The following is a 13,942-nucleotide window of genomic DNA, read 5'->3' as shown; positions in this document are numbered from 1 at the left end:
CCTTATCAAGTAACCCATCCCCCATTGAAAATTGCTATTGAATCTACTTCCACTATTTAGGCAATACACTCCAGACCAGACTTGTTTCTAAGCATGGTCAGATTGATATATTTGGAGTGAGGCAAGCAGGTGTCAAACATGGGATGGTAAGATTTTTTTCTTCTAAATTTAGAGTACCCAATTCTTTTTATTTCCGATTAAGGGGCAATTTAACGTGGCCAATCTACCTACCCTGCACATCTTTGGGATGTGGGGGTGGGAGCCATGCAGACACGGGGAAGATTGTGCAAACTCCACACGGACAGTGACCTGGGGCAGGGATCGAACCCGGGTCCTCAGTGCAGTGAGGGAGCAGTGCTAACCACTGCATGGGATGGCAAATTGTTAAGCCATTGTTGTTTTGTTTTAATCTAGGGAAGTGTTTCTATGGTATCGGTTAGGATCACGCACAGCTCTGTATACTTCACCAATGGTGTATGAAAATACCCCTCTTTTCCCTGTCTTGTTAAATAGGTCAGGAGATAGGGGCCATTTCTCTTGTTTCTAGCTCTGGAGTTTGGGCATGGCATCATTCACTGCCTGCATTCTAGTTAATAATCAAACAATTGCAAAGGTTTATCCGCCTGTCACTGGTCAACTCAGAAAGTGGTCACTGTGGCCCAGTATGTAAAGCACCTGCTTTTAAAAGTAAAACATCAAAGGCATAATGAGCATGTACGAGAGATAGAAGGGAGGACACAAATTAAAACAGCAAGGGAGGGAATAAAAATAACAATCAATGAATGAGGGAAACATCAGGGTAGGAAAACATGCATGAGAAAGAAGGAAACCAAAGCTGGCTTCACATTTTGGTCAGCTGTGACTACGATTCAGCTCTAATCGATAACATTTTTCATTTTAAAAATTGCAACCCAATAAAGCCCAAACTTAACAGCTTGACAATTTCCTCAGATGCCAGGAAGGAGAATCTCTCTCTCCTTTGTCCTGAGTCTGTGGCACATTTTCCTCAGAAGGCAGTGAAAGCAGAATCTTTGAATATTTTTAAGGCAGAGAACTGTGGGTTGAGGTTACAATCAGATCAGCTGTGATTATTATTATTAGCTTATTGAATGACGGAGCAGGCTCGAGGGGCCAAGTGGCTGACTCCTAACTCATATGTTTGTATGTTCTGATGTCTGAATTTCTGTAAGGGCCTGGAGTATTAGCCTTATAGGCAATTGTTTTAATAGTTAAGGTTAAATACCATTAGTATATTAAATACTACTATAATATACTGTGGGCAGCATGGTAGCACAGTGGGCAGCACTATTGCTTCACAGCTCCAGGGTCCCAGGCATGATTCCCGGCTTGGGTCACTGTCTGTGCAGAGTCTGCACGTTCTCCCTGTGTCTGCGTGGGTTTCCTCCGGGTGCTCCGGTTTCCTCTCACAGGTCCCGAAAGACGTGCTTGTTAAATAATTTGGACATTCTGAATTCTCCCTCTGTGTACCCGACCAGGCGCTGGAATGTGGCAACTAGGGGCTTTTCACAGTAACTTCATTGCAGTGTTATAAGCCTACTTGTGACAATAAAAATTATTATTATTAAATATTTTCGTAGTTTTAAATCTTTGCCTTACTTAACGCTGCCTTCATTTAGCCAATTTTAGCATAGAAACCCTTATGGTGGTGAGTTACAAGGGAAGCAAAATTATCAGGCACCTTCGCAAAGTAATAAATAATGAAGGTTCATAGAGTCATAGAGTTTTACAGCACAGGCCCAGGCCCTCCTGCCCATCATATCTGCACCGGCCATAAAGCACTGATCTATTCTAATCCCATTTTCCACACTCGGTCCGTAATCTTGTATCCTTTGGCATTTCAAGTGTTCCCGCCTCGACCATGATTTTCTTTGAGAAGCAAAATGGGAGTCAAATGTAATCTTTTTTTTTAAGCTTGGTGTTAACTACCTTCTGGGCAGCTCATAACTCCTTGCTGGCCACTGGTATAGCTTGGGATGTGTGGTAGGCAGACAGAAACATCAACGTGATTCGTATGCTGGATATTGTAGTTGGGCGAAACTTCCATGAAACCTTATTTGGGCTCTTCAAGCAACAAAGAAAGCACACTGTATGAAAGAGATGCCAACATTTATAACAGATAACCTAAGAATTGTCTTTTTGGGAGCCGTCAAGGGAAGGGTGAGGAGGGACAGTCCTCATTAGCTCGGATAAATTAGAAACTGAATTCGCAATCCCTCTCGCACATTCGCAAATCGTTTGTACTACCCGATCCAAGTATCCAACATTGTGCTGTGTTTCTGAATGTGGGTGCGTGGATGTATAATCAAAGGCGTGTTCCATGTACAGTTGTGAGTGTGCAGGTGTGCCTGTGGAGGTGTGCATGCGTTTGGTGTAGCTGGACAGATTATTGGAATAATTAATATCATTTGACTCTGAGGGGCTGTTTAGCACACTGAGCTAAATCGCTGGCTTTAAAAGCAGACCAAGGCAGGCCAGCAGCATGGTTCAATTCCCATACCAGCCTCCCTGAACAGGTGCTGGAATGTGGTGACTAGGGGCTTTTCACAGTAACTTCATTGAAGCCTACTTGTGACAATAAGCGATTTTCATTTCATTTCATTCATTTTACGACATTATGGGATGGAATTTCAACTTGCCACCCAGGCAGATCTGCTGCCTGCTGGAAATGAATGGCAATGAAAATCGTATGGGGCGTGATTCTCCGTTTTGCCGGGGGGTTCCCGACGGCGTGGGGCTGCCGCACAATGGGAAACCCCATTGACTGGCCGCGCAACAGAGAACCCCGCCGGCGGGTCGGGGCAGGAATGTGGCGTGGCGGAGCAGAGAATCCGGCCCATGGTTTGTATAACTGGCAATCAATTGACAAGACCAGTATAATGCCCTCCATGTGTAATACATATTGCAACTCTACCCATAGTCCGACAGATTTAGGATGGTGGGCCTATCCTGAGGCATTGCATGCAGTTGACATGATCTGTTTTCACCATACTGGTTCTATGTAAGCAGTAGGGTTGCGATTTGTTGTTCTAGCCAGAGGCCTATAAGAGTCGATTCCTTTACTCTGTCGTAGGATATGGGTATGAATGGCGAGAGCAGCATTTGTTGCCCATCCCTAATTGTCCTCAAAGTGAGGAGCTTGCGAGCCCACATTGCTTTGGATCTGGAGTCACATGTTATTTAAAAATAATTACTCATGGAGGGTGGGAATTGCTGGCTGGGCCAGTATTTATTTTTACCCATTCTTAATTACCTGAGCTATTTGCCATTTCAGAAGACATTTTAAGACATAAGGGTGACAGATTCCCGTTAATGAACCAGATGGATTTTTATGACAATTAACAATGGTTTCATGGTCCACCATTAGACTAACTGTCATAACGGAGACTCGCTTTCAATTCCAGATTCAATTGACTGAATTTAAATTCTACCCGTTGCCACGGTGGTATTTGAACCCATGTCCCCAGAGCATTAGAATCATAGAGTCTCCGCAGTGCAGAATGAGGCCATTCGGCCCATAGAGTCTGCCCCGACCGTCTGAAAGAGCACCCCACCCAGGCCTAATCCCCCACCCTGTCCCCGTGACCCCATCTAGGGGAAATTTAGCATGGCCAATCCACCTAACCTGCACATCTTTGGACTGTGGGAGGAATCCGGAGCACCCGGAGGAAACCCACTCAGACACGGGGAGGAAGTGCAAACTCCACACAGGCAGTCACCCAAGGTCGGATTCGAACCCGGGTTCCTGGCGCTGTGAGGCAGCCGTGCTAACCACTTTGCCAACGTGCCGCCCCAAGGCTGGGCCTCTTATTACGAGTCCACTGACATCATCACCACACTATCATCGCCCGCGGAATTGGATATCCTTGAGGATGCTGAATGTATCACTCCTGCTGGAGTGCAGGAAATGTTATGAGACAAAGAAAGATTTGATTTTCCTGAAGCAAAGCGATTGTTTGGTTTAAATGAGGGAAATGAGAGTATACTGGCCTGACAAGTGTCTGGGAAATCCTTAGGATGCCAACATTCTCTGGCACATTGCGAAATATACAGTGGGCATTACATGGTAAACTGCTTTCAAAGTTGGCATCTCCTATTTTACACAATGTCTGTGGAGGGTCACTACGTAACCAGGGAGAGAAGTTACCTTGCAAATATCCAAGATTTACACGATTCATCACATCACTGGCCGTTAAATTTGCTACATCCTCTACAGAACACACACACAGATACAGAAAGAGAGAACGAGATTGTAATAGTGTTCGAGCTCAGGAATAGTTTATATGCTGTCGAAAGAAGGGTTCTCTGAGAAAGAGAGAGGAGGCCAGAAACAAAGGCGGTCGAGACTGCTGTGGAAAACATTTCTACTCAATATCTTTCTCAGATTGTAAACATGTTAAACGAATACAAGCCAACAGCTCTGTTAAATATTCTCATGGCATCTTCTTTACATAAATACTCTATTCCCAAATTATTCAATTTACATAGCAAATAACGACAACATTTATTTATATAGCAACATTAATGGAATAAAACGTCCCAAGACACTTCATTGGAGCATTATAAAGCAAACTTTGGGTGGCATGGTGGCACAGTGGTTGGCACTGCTGCTTCACAGCGCCAGGGGCCCGGGTTCGATTCTGGCCTTGGGTGACTGTGTGTGTGGAGTGTCTGCGTGGGTTTCCTCCGGGTGCTCCGGTTTCCTCCCACAGTCCAAAGGTGTGCGGGTTAGATGGATTGGCCGTGATAAATTGCCCTTAGTGTCCAAAGATGAGGGGCCGGATTCTCCGAAATGGAGGCAGAGTGTCCATGCCGTCGCAAACGCCGTCACGTTTTACAACAGAGTGAACGGGCCGCTCCCAAGTCGAATTCTGGCCCGCCTGCACGGCGCTGTAGTGGTTTGCGACACTCCAGCCGCAGATCCCGGCACGAGCTGGGCGCCGCGGGATCCGTGCATGCGCAGCTGCGCCGGCGCCAATGATGACATGCGCAGTGGCGCCGGTGCCAACTGACACTTGCGCGGTAACCTCCGACCCCTCACCAACATGGTGCCGGGGTTCTGGGGTCGGTCGCGCAAGGAAGAAGTAGGCCCGGGTTGGGGGGGGGGGGGGGGGGGGAGGCCAGCCCGCCGATCGGTGAGCCCCGATCACGGGCCAGACCCCATCGGAGGCCACCCCCGGGAACGGACCCCCCCTCCCCCCACAGGCTGCCCCCCAAGCCTTCGCGACGAGTACCCGCCGGCAGCGACCAGGTGTGGACGGTGGCGGCGGGAGTAGGCCGTGTACACACGGTCGCTCGGCCCATCCGGGCTGGAGAATCACCGCTCACCGTTTGCACCGATTCTCCGAGTGGCCCGGCGCGGAGCTGGTTTCGGGGGGGAAGAGAACCACGTGCGGAGGTCGGGGCGGCGTGGCGCAATTCGCGCGGCGCCCTGGCAATTCTCCCACCCGGTGGGGGGGGGGGAATCCCGCCCGGAGAATTCGGCAACCGGCGGAGGCGGGATTCACCCCAGCCCCCGGCGATTCTCCGACCCGGCGGGGGGTCAGAGAATCTCGCCCCTAGTCTTTCTCATTTGCATTCACTCCCTGGGCATCAAAATATAAATCCCAATATCTCTAAATTCTTTATCAAATTTTACAATAGAGTCACATTTTCCACAGCAGCTCTGTATAGAACAGGATGAAGATAAGCTATTAACACTTTAACTACTGTGTAAAAGGTGGTTAAAAAGCATTCTTCCACTGTAGTTCCTCATCGTCTCCTCCCTGTGTGAATGAGTTTTAGAAATCAGATACATTAAAATAACAATGCTTTAATTTAGAGTTTAAAAATATCTTATAAAAGGTTAGCAATATCTGTCCAAAATATTTGCAAAACACAGTGGCTTCCACAAAAGGAGGGCTATTTTAAAATAATTGTTGCTGGTAATTCTCCTCTGTAATTTGTAATGGACTAACTTATTTTTAATGCATGAACAAGTATATTTTAAATTGTACATTAATGCCAAGTTGATATAATTTTGAAATACTTCTCATGACAAAGCCTCGATTTGTTTTATTTTTTTAAAAACTTATTAAACATGGAAGACAGCACCCACCGTATCCTGTCGTGGGCAAACCCAAGTGCTTCATTCTGTTTTTCACCAGTTCGGACAACTCTTGCCTTTCTGATCGATGGTACAGGTTCTGCCTCTGTTGGTTGATCTTTTCATCGGTTTTACTGGTCTGCCTGTTGCCTTTCCTGCTCAGCCTGCGGGCCCACTGCCTGCTCTTGCGTCTCAGCAACGGGTGCTCTGATTGGTCGCTTGAAGTCGAGTTCCGATGAGACTTCGCCACCCAAGGGTCCCTCACATCTTTGGTGTCTTCACAATCCTCCACATTGATTGAGATCTGAGACTGAGAAAGGTGGGGCGTAAGGAAAAAAAACACGGGTGACTCCCCAATCCGTCACATAATTGCTCAACTCTCAGGCAGCCAAGTTAATTTTTTTTTTTGTTCATGGGATGTGGGCATCTCAGGCTGTGCCAGCATTTATTGCCCATCCCTAATTGCCCTTGAGGGTCAGTTAAGAGTCAACCACATTTCTGTGGGTCTGGAGTCACATGTAGGCCAGACCGGGTAAAGATGGCAGATTTCCTTCCCTAAAGGACATGAGTGAACCAAGCGATTACAACGATCGACAATGGTTCCATGGTCATCATTCGACTTTTAATTCCAGATTTTTGCTGAATTCAGATTTCATCATCTGCAGCGGCGGGAATTGAACCTGGGACCCCAGAGCCGTACTCTGGGTCTCTGGATCACTAGTCCAGTGACAATACACCGATGGATTTTTCTGAGGCGGAGGGACTCAGAGCCCCCGAAGTCAGGAGTGTGGGTCAGCGATATGGCAGGGTTTTCTCAGTCTGGAGAAAATCAAGTTCGCTCTGAGAGGATCAACTAGGGGCTGGTTTAGCACAGGGCTAAATCGCTGGCTTTGAAAGCAGACCAAGGCAGACCAGCAGCACGGTTCAATTCCCGTACCAGCCTCCCCAGGCGCTGGAATGTGGCGACGAGGGGCTTTTCACAGGAACTTCAATTGAAGCCTACTTGTGACAATAAGCGATTTTCATTTTTCAACTCAGTGATTCACCCGGAGATGGCAACCATTCATCAACTTCTTCAAGGAAAATTGAACGTCAGCAGTAAGGGGGGGGGGCTGTTTTTTGTTCTTTTAGGTGTTTTGCGTGTGTCGGCCCGCGCGGTTGTTTAAGAAATGTTAATGTATTAAACTGTGAGAAGTACAAATGCTTCAATAAAATATTTTCTGGAAAAAAAAATACCTCTGCACCACCGCCTCCCCAGAATTCTACAAACAACTGTATCTTAGAAATGAAAAACAACATTAGTCCCACTATTGCAAAAGAGCAAAAATAGAAACATTCATGGAGAAAGGTTAGTCACCAGAACCTACTCCAAGCTTTCCACAATAGTCCATTATTTATTGCGTATCCCTAGTTGCCCTTCGGAAGGTGATGGTGAGCTGCCTTCTTGAGCCGCTGCAGTCTCTGAGGTGTAGGTACACTCACAGTGCTATTAGGGAGGGAGTTCCAGTATTTTGCCCCAGTGACTGTGAAGGAACGGCGATATGTTTCCAAGTCAGGGTGGTGAGTAACTTGGAGGGAAACCTCCAGGCAGTGGGGTTCCCAGGTATCTGCTGCTCTTGTCCTTCTAGATGGTAGTGATCGGGGGTTTGGAAGGTACTGCCTAAGGAACCTTGGCGAGTTCCTGCAGTGCATCTTGTAGAGATATTTGAAAAAATCAAAGTTGCTGAGATCTATCATTTTCTCTCCCATACTAAGGTGACAGGAAAATACACACCAGTACAAGAGCGTGTAGCTTGGCAGATTAGGCCAACATTGCACTGTAGCATTGAGTGGTAAGTTGTCGATCTGTGGCTGCAGAATGAGTTCCCCATTCTAGCAGCGTATTTAAGACATTTCAAAGCACGTCACAGTCAATGAAATGCTTCTGAAGTGTGGTCACTGTTGTAATGTGGGAAGCACAGCCAATTTGCGCACAGCAAGATCCCACACACAGCAATGGGACGAAGACGAGGTTATCTGCGATATTGGCTGAGGGAGTAAAAATGGGCCGCAAGTCCAAGAGGAGTGCCCCACCTCGGATGTGGAAAACATATGGGACTCGGTTCTGTAAATCCCAATCGGAATTTCAGCGCTTGAAGAGCACAGCTTCTGAAAGAGCCTGCCGTAAGTTCGGATCCACAAGTCTTCCTCTGTGATTTTCATCTATAAAACAAAGGCAAACAGTATTACAAGCTTCATAAGTTCATAAGATAGAGGAGCAGAATTAGGCCGTTCGGGCCATCACCAGCTTGACGGCTCTGTAGATGATAGAAGACAGCATAGACCATCGCGCCCTGCAGATAGACTATTGAATCATAGTGATCTCTTTGGTTAATAGATTTTAAAGTAATAGCTTTCACATGTGAGTGGTGTGCCGGCCAACCGATTAGAGAAACAAGTGTTGTATCGGAGTTGTATCCGAGGTTAGTAAGAGGTTTATCGTGTCTTTCTTTGGGAAAACTCCAGTGTGATTCGAATCGCACTTTTCGAAACCCTGAAGGAAACCCACAACAATTGATCCAAGCTCTTTTGTGCCTCGGGGTTCAATTGCCGGGAAAGACAAATTATGATCAAAGCACTTAGGGATAAGACAGAAAGTTAGGATGCGCTTTTTAATTGGACAAAGTGTGCTAGGATAGCTGCTTTAGTGGATAATATAAATGGGTTTAGGAGGCAAAATAGACAGACAATACTAATGAAGGACCATCAACTTGAAACGTGAGTTGCGCTTTCACTCTCCACAGATGCTGCCTGGCCTGCTGAGCATTTCCTGCTTTTATTTCAGATTTCCAGCATCTGCAATATTTTGCTTTTGTTTTGGAGAGAAAAGAGATGTATTCATGTGGTAGGACAGCGGTTCCGATAATTCCAAAAGGAATGGATTTGTTTCCTGTCCCTGAAAGTTTTTAGAGAAGGGTGATTTATGCACTTGTAACATTGCGCACAAATACATAAGCAAATAGATTATTCCTAGATATACTGTACATGTGAAGGTAAAACATATGAAGGTCCTAAACACAAAAAAAATCTAATTTATTCAATTCCTTTTCTAAAGTATTGCATTCAGGTTCTGTGGACCGGCACGGTAGCACAGTGGTTAGCACTGTTGCTTCACAGTGCCAGGGACCCGGATTCGATTCCCGGCTTGGGTCACTGTCTGTGCGGAGTCTGCACGTTCTCCCCGTGTCTGCGTGGGTTTCCTCCGGGTGCTCCGGTTTCCTCCCACAAGTCCCGAAACACGTGCTTGTTAGGTGAATTGGACATTCTGAATTCTCCCTCCGTGTACCCGAACAAGCGCCGGAGTGTGGCGACTAGGGGCTTTTCACAGTAACGTCACTGCAGTATTAATGTAAGCCTACTTGTGACACTAATAATGATTATTTTAATTTTTTTGTTCCGCAAATTGTGATGGGCCGAAGTCCCGCTGCTGGAATGCCTGTCCCGCCGGCGAGAATCAAACCACCTCTCTTACCGGCAGGACAAGGCGGCGCGGGCGGGCTCCGGGGTCCTGGGGGGGGGGCGCGGAGTGATCTGGCCCTGGGGTGTGCCCCCACAGTGGCCTGGCCCGCGATCAGGGCCCACCGATCCGCGGGCGGGCCTGTGCCGTGGGGGCACTCTTTTCCTTCCGCCTTCGCCGTGGTCTCCACTATGGCGGAGGCGGAAGAGACCCCCTCCACTGTGCATGCGCGGGGATGCCGTGAGCGGCCGCTGCCGCGCATACGCCGCACGGCAAAGTCAGTTTCGCGCCAGCAGGCGGGGCGGAAATCAGTCCAGCGGGGGCCTAGCCCCTCAAGGTTAGGGCTCGGCCCCTCAAAATGCGGAGAATTCCGCACCTTTGGGGCGGCGCGATGCCGGACTGATTCGCGCCGTTTTTGGCGCCGGTCGGCGGACAACGCGCCGATTGCGGAGAATCCCGCCCCTTGGAATTTTTCGAGCATCACCACAGGCATTGTTTACTCGCAAAGGGGAATGTATCTTCTCTCCTTTGAAAGTTCTCTGTCGTGTCAGCAACCTCATGTTTTCAAACCCACGCTTAACAAAGCCAGTCTAAACATCGGCAAAATATTTTCAGGCCGTCACACATTCACAATTCATTGCTGCTGGTAACAACACTAAAATGTGTCAGTGTGTGTAGGAGGATGCCACCTGGAGTAGTCCTTCCACTGACAAAGCTTAGCAAGGTTGCAAGGCATGGATTGCTCAGTAAATAAAGGTTAGGGCCAAGGAACGGTTACAGCTCAGTGAAAGGTCATTTGGCCCTGCCCGCCCCTGCTAGCTTCCTGCAAGGGCAATCAGGCTAGTCCCACTCCTGGACCCCACCTTGTAGCCGCTCAGGTTTTTGTCTTTTAGATGCTTGTCCATTCCCCTTTCAAAGCCACGACTGGATCAGCCTCCAGTGGCACTTCACTCTTAGGGTCGCCAACTGTGAGCAAATGCGTTCCTGGAGATTTTCTCACCTGACTTGCCCCCCACACACTTTCCATTAGTCGGTCATTACATCCATTCTGGTGATGCACTGTCTTCGTACGCCAATTGGAAAGCTTATTACCCAATTGGATAATGTGCCACTGTCAGCCAGCCTCCCCCCCCCCACCCCTCCCCGCCCCACTTTCAATATTTTTATACCTGGCGAAGAGAAATGTTCAAAGAAAATGACAAAAAATGTATTTTACTGTCCCGATAATGTTCCTCCAGGGCTGCACACAGCAGTGTCCTGGAGATTGATCTTCAACTCCTGGAGACTCCAGGTCTATCCTGGTGGGTTGACCCCGTTCAAGCAGTTCACTCCAGAGGACTTGCTGCAGTAAGAAAGCTCTTTCTCATTCCGCCTCGGATTCTTTTCCAAACACTTTGGCCTGAATTTTCACCGAGTCAGATCGACTCCGGAGCCTTCTAAAAATGGCAGGAGGATCCCGATTCTGAGGTTCCCAACCCCATTCCCGAGCCGCATGAGTTTTGGGAATGCCATTAAAGGGCGTGGACTGCTTCCTGTCTTGTCACTCAATCCCTAACAGCACAGTGGGTGTACCTACACCACCTGGACTGCAGCGGTTCAAGAAAGCTGCTCAACACCACCTTCTTGAGGGCAATTAGGAATGAGCAATAAATGTTGGCCTAGCCAGCGACACCCACATCAAATAAATCAATGCAAACTGGAGGATCAATATCTTGGGCGCGATTCTCCGCTCCCGCGCCGGTTGGGAGAATCCCCTGGCGCACCATTTTTCCCCACGACGCCGGTCCGACGCCCTCCCGCGATTCACCCAAGCGGCGAGAACGGCCCCGTCGAGTTCTGCGCAGCGTAGGCCGGAGAATCGCCCGGGACACCCAAAATGGCGATTCTCCGCGACACCCGCTATTCTCCGGCCCGGATGGGCCGAGCAGCCTGCCCAAAGCGACGGCTTCCCGCCGGCGCCATCCACACCTGGTCGCTGCTGGCGGGAACAGCTAGGAATGCTGTGGGTGGGGGGATTCTTTCACCGGGGTAGGACTCTAAAGGTGTCTGGCCCGCGATCGGTGCCCACCGATCGGCGCGCGGCCTCTCTGAAGGTGGACCTCCTTTCCTCCGCTGCCCCCAAGATCCATCCAACATCATCTTGCGAGGCGGCCGTGGGGAGGACGGCAACCGCGCATGCGCGGATGAAATCATTTACGCGGCGCCGGCCCTGTCATTTACGCGGTGCCGCTTTTACGCGCCGCCAAGGCCTGGCATGCGTAAATGACGCGGCGCCGCTCCAAGCCCCTCGGGGGTGGGAGAATCGGGGTCTGGGAACAGCCTCCGAAGCCGGAGCAAAACACTCCGATCTTCGCTCCGGCGTCGGCACTTAGTCTCCAGATGGGAGAATTGCACCCCTCATCTTCCGGTTAGGCACGCTACAGCCTTCCGGCCTGAACATCGAATTCAACAACTTCAGATGATCAGCTCTACCCCACCTCAACACATTTGTTTTCATCCCATTTCATTTTAACTGTGTTTTACCATTTCTTTCTTTCTTAATGTGGAGATGCTGGCGTTGGACTGGGGTGGGCACAGTAAGAAGTCTTACAACTCCAGGTTAAAGTCCAACAGGTTTGTTTCAAACACTAGCTTTCTGTTAGCTTTGACAAAGAGTCATCGGACTCGAAACGTTAGCTCTTTTCTCTCCCTACAGATGCTGCCAGACCTGCTGAGATTTTCCAGCATTTTCTCTTTCGTCGGGGAATAACAAATATATTTAAGGGGAAATTTGTGTACCCGGAGATGGAAAAGAAAAGCTGTTTTGGTGGGATTCCACAAAGGATTTGGCACTGCCCCGCCAACCTGAGGCGGGCCCTCTGCAGAGCCCCATTTGGGTGGGAGGGGGTTGCCCCAGTGTTTGTGTGGGAGGGGGTCTCCCTTGCCCATGGGGAGGGGGGGGGGGCAGGCGGGGGGTGGTGATTGTTGTCCCTATCAGACCTCACCCTTCCAACGCGATGGTGGAAACCTCTCCCTCCAGATTTTCTGTACACTGAGTGCCAAAGAACCTGGAGAGAAAACTTGTCCGTGTAACTGGAGAGATACACACTGGTTTTCTTTCCCTGCCAGAACTCCGGGCACAAATTGCAAATTCCGCCCCGAATATCTTAAAAAGAAATATTAATTCAATGCGATGTGGGTGTTGCTGGCAAGGTCAGCATTTATTGCCCATCTCTAATTACCCTTGAGAAGCTGGTGGTGAGCTGTCTCCTTCTACCGCTGCAGTCTATTGGAGTAGGTACACCCACAGTGCTGTTAGGGAGGGCATTACAGGATTTTGACTAGCGGCAGTGAAGGAACGGCGAGATATTTCCAAGTCACGACTGTGAGTGACTTGGAGGGGAACTTGCAGGTGGTGGTGTTCCCAGGTATCTGCCACCCTTGGCATCCTCGGTGGTAGCGGTTATGGGTTTGCAAAGTGCTGTTGAAGGAGTCATGGCGGGTTCCTGCAGTGCATATGTCGATGGTGCACACGGCTGCCACTCTGCCTCGGGCGTGGAGGGAGTGAATGTTTCTGGATGGGGTGTCAATCAAGCCACTAAGCCTTAGTCCGGGCATACATGAAATTTGCAAATTAATAAGCCAATATGCATAAATCAGCAGCAAACTTCAATTTTAACCAATATGTGTGTGTGTGTTACAAATACTTACAGCACAAAGGTAACCAGAGCCCGGGGTGGTGTCAAGTCCCAGTAATAACCGTGCGATTGGGATCATGTAATCTTTAACAAAGGACTAGCAAGGGAAATAAGAAAGATTGGAACAATTATTACACATCATACACACCAGCTTGAGTGAGGCAACGTTGCCTACATCAGGTAGAAGGTAACTTTGACACTGCCCACACAATGTCCTCCCAATCAACCTCAACAGCTTCCATTTCTCTGCCAATACTACCCTTCCAAAGAAATGGTCATGCTAAATTTTCCCTTCGTGACCAGAGATGTGTGGGTTAGGTGGGGTTACAGAGTGTGGGCCTGGGTTGGGTGCTCTTTCAGGGGGTGGGTGCAGACTCGATGGACCGAATGGCCTCCTTCTGCACTGTAAGGATTCTATGATGTCCGAGATCAGGAATTGCTCATAAATCCATACAGCACAACAGGAGGCCATTCAGTCTAACACACCTGTGCTGGCTCTTTGAAAGTTAGCCTCATTTCACCATATGACGTTTCGCCAAAACCCTGCAAATACCTTTACTTTTCAAGTTATACATTCAACTCTCTAAAGGAAGTTACTGAATTTGCTGCCACCGGCCTTTCAGGCAGTGCATTCCAAATCACATTAACACGCTGAGGAATTTCTCC

General features: G+C 48.7%; 1 protein-coding gene across 4 annotated transcripts in view; it reads right to left on the bottom strand.

The window, feature by feature from the left end:
- The window catches only part of kcnt1b (potassium sodium-activated channel subfamily T member 1b), a 531,773-nt gene that overhangs the window by 13,024 nt on the left and 504,807 nt on the right, over nucleotides 1-13,942 (bottom strand). For 3 of the 4 annotated variants that reach the window (XM_072488719.1, XM_072488720.1, XM_072488723.1), the window contains 4 exons: nucleotides 13,290-13,373; nucleotides 8,177-8,305; nucleotides 6,116-6,413; nucleotides 4,166-4,228 (listed from right to left, as the gene is read on the bottom strand). In XM_072488719.1, coding sequence (XP_072344820.1) covers nucleotides 4,166-4,228; nucleotides 6,116-6,413; nucleotides 8,177-8,305; nucleotides 13,290-13,373 — 574 coding nt within the window. The remainder of the gene's footprint in view (nucleotides 1-4,165; nucleotides 4,229-6,115; nucleotides 6,414-8,176; nucleotides 8,306-13,289; nucleotides 13,374-13,942) is intronic. The other variant, XM_072488721.1, reaches the window with a different exon arrangement.

Source organism: Scyliorhinus torazame, chromosome 22 (genome assembly GCF_047496885.1).
Source record: "Scyliorhinus torazame isolate Kashiwa2021f chromosome 22, sScyTor2.1, whole genome shotgun sequence".
In the NCBI taxonomy this organism is placed as follows: Eukaryota; Metazoa; Chordata; class Chondrichthyes; order Carcharhiniformes; family Scyliorhinidae; genus Scyliorhinus; species Scyliorhinus torazame.
Note: the sequence above shows the minus strand (reverse complement) of the source record. Positions and strands in the feature narration are given on the sequence as shown.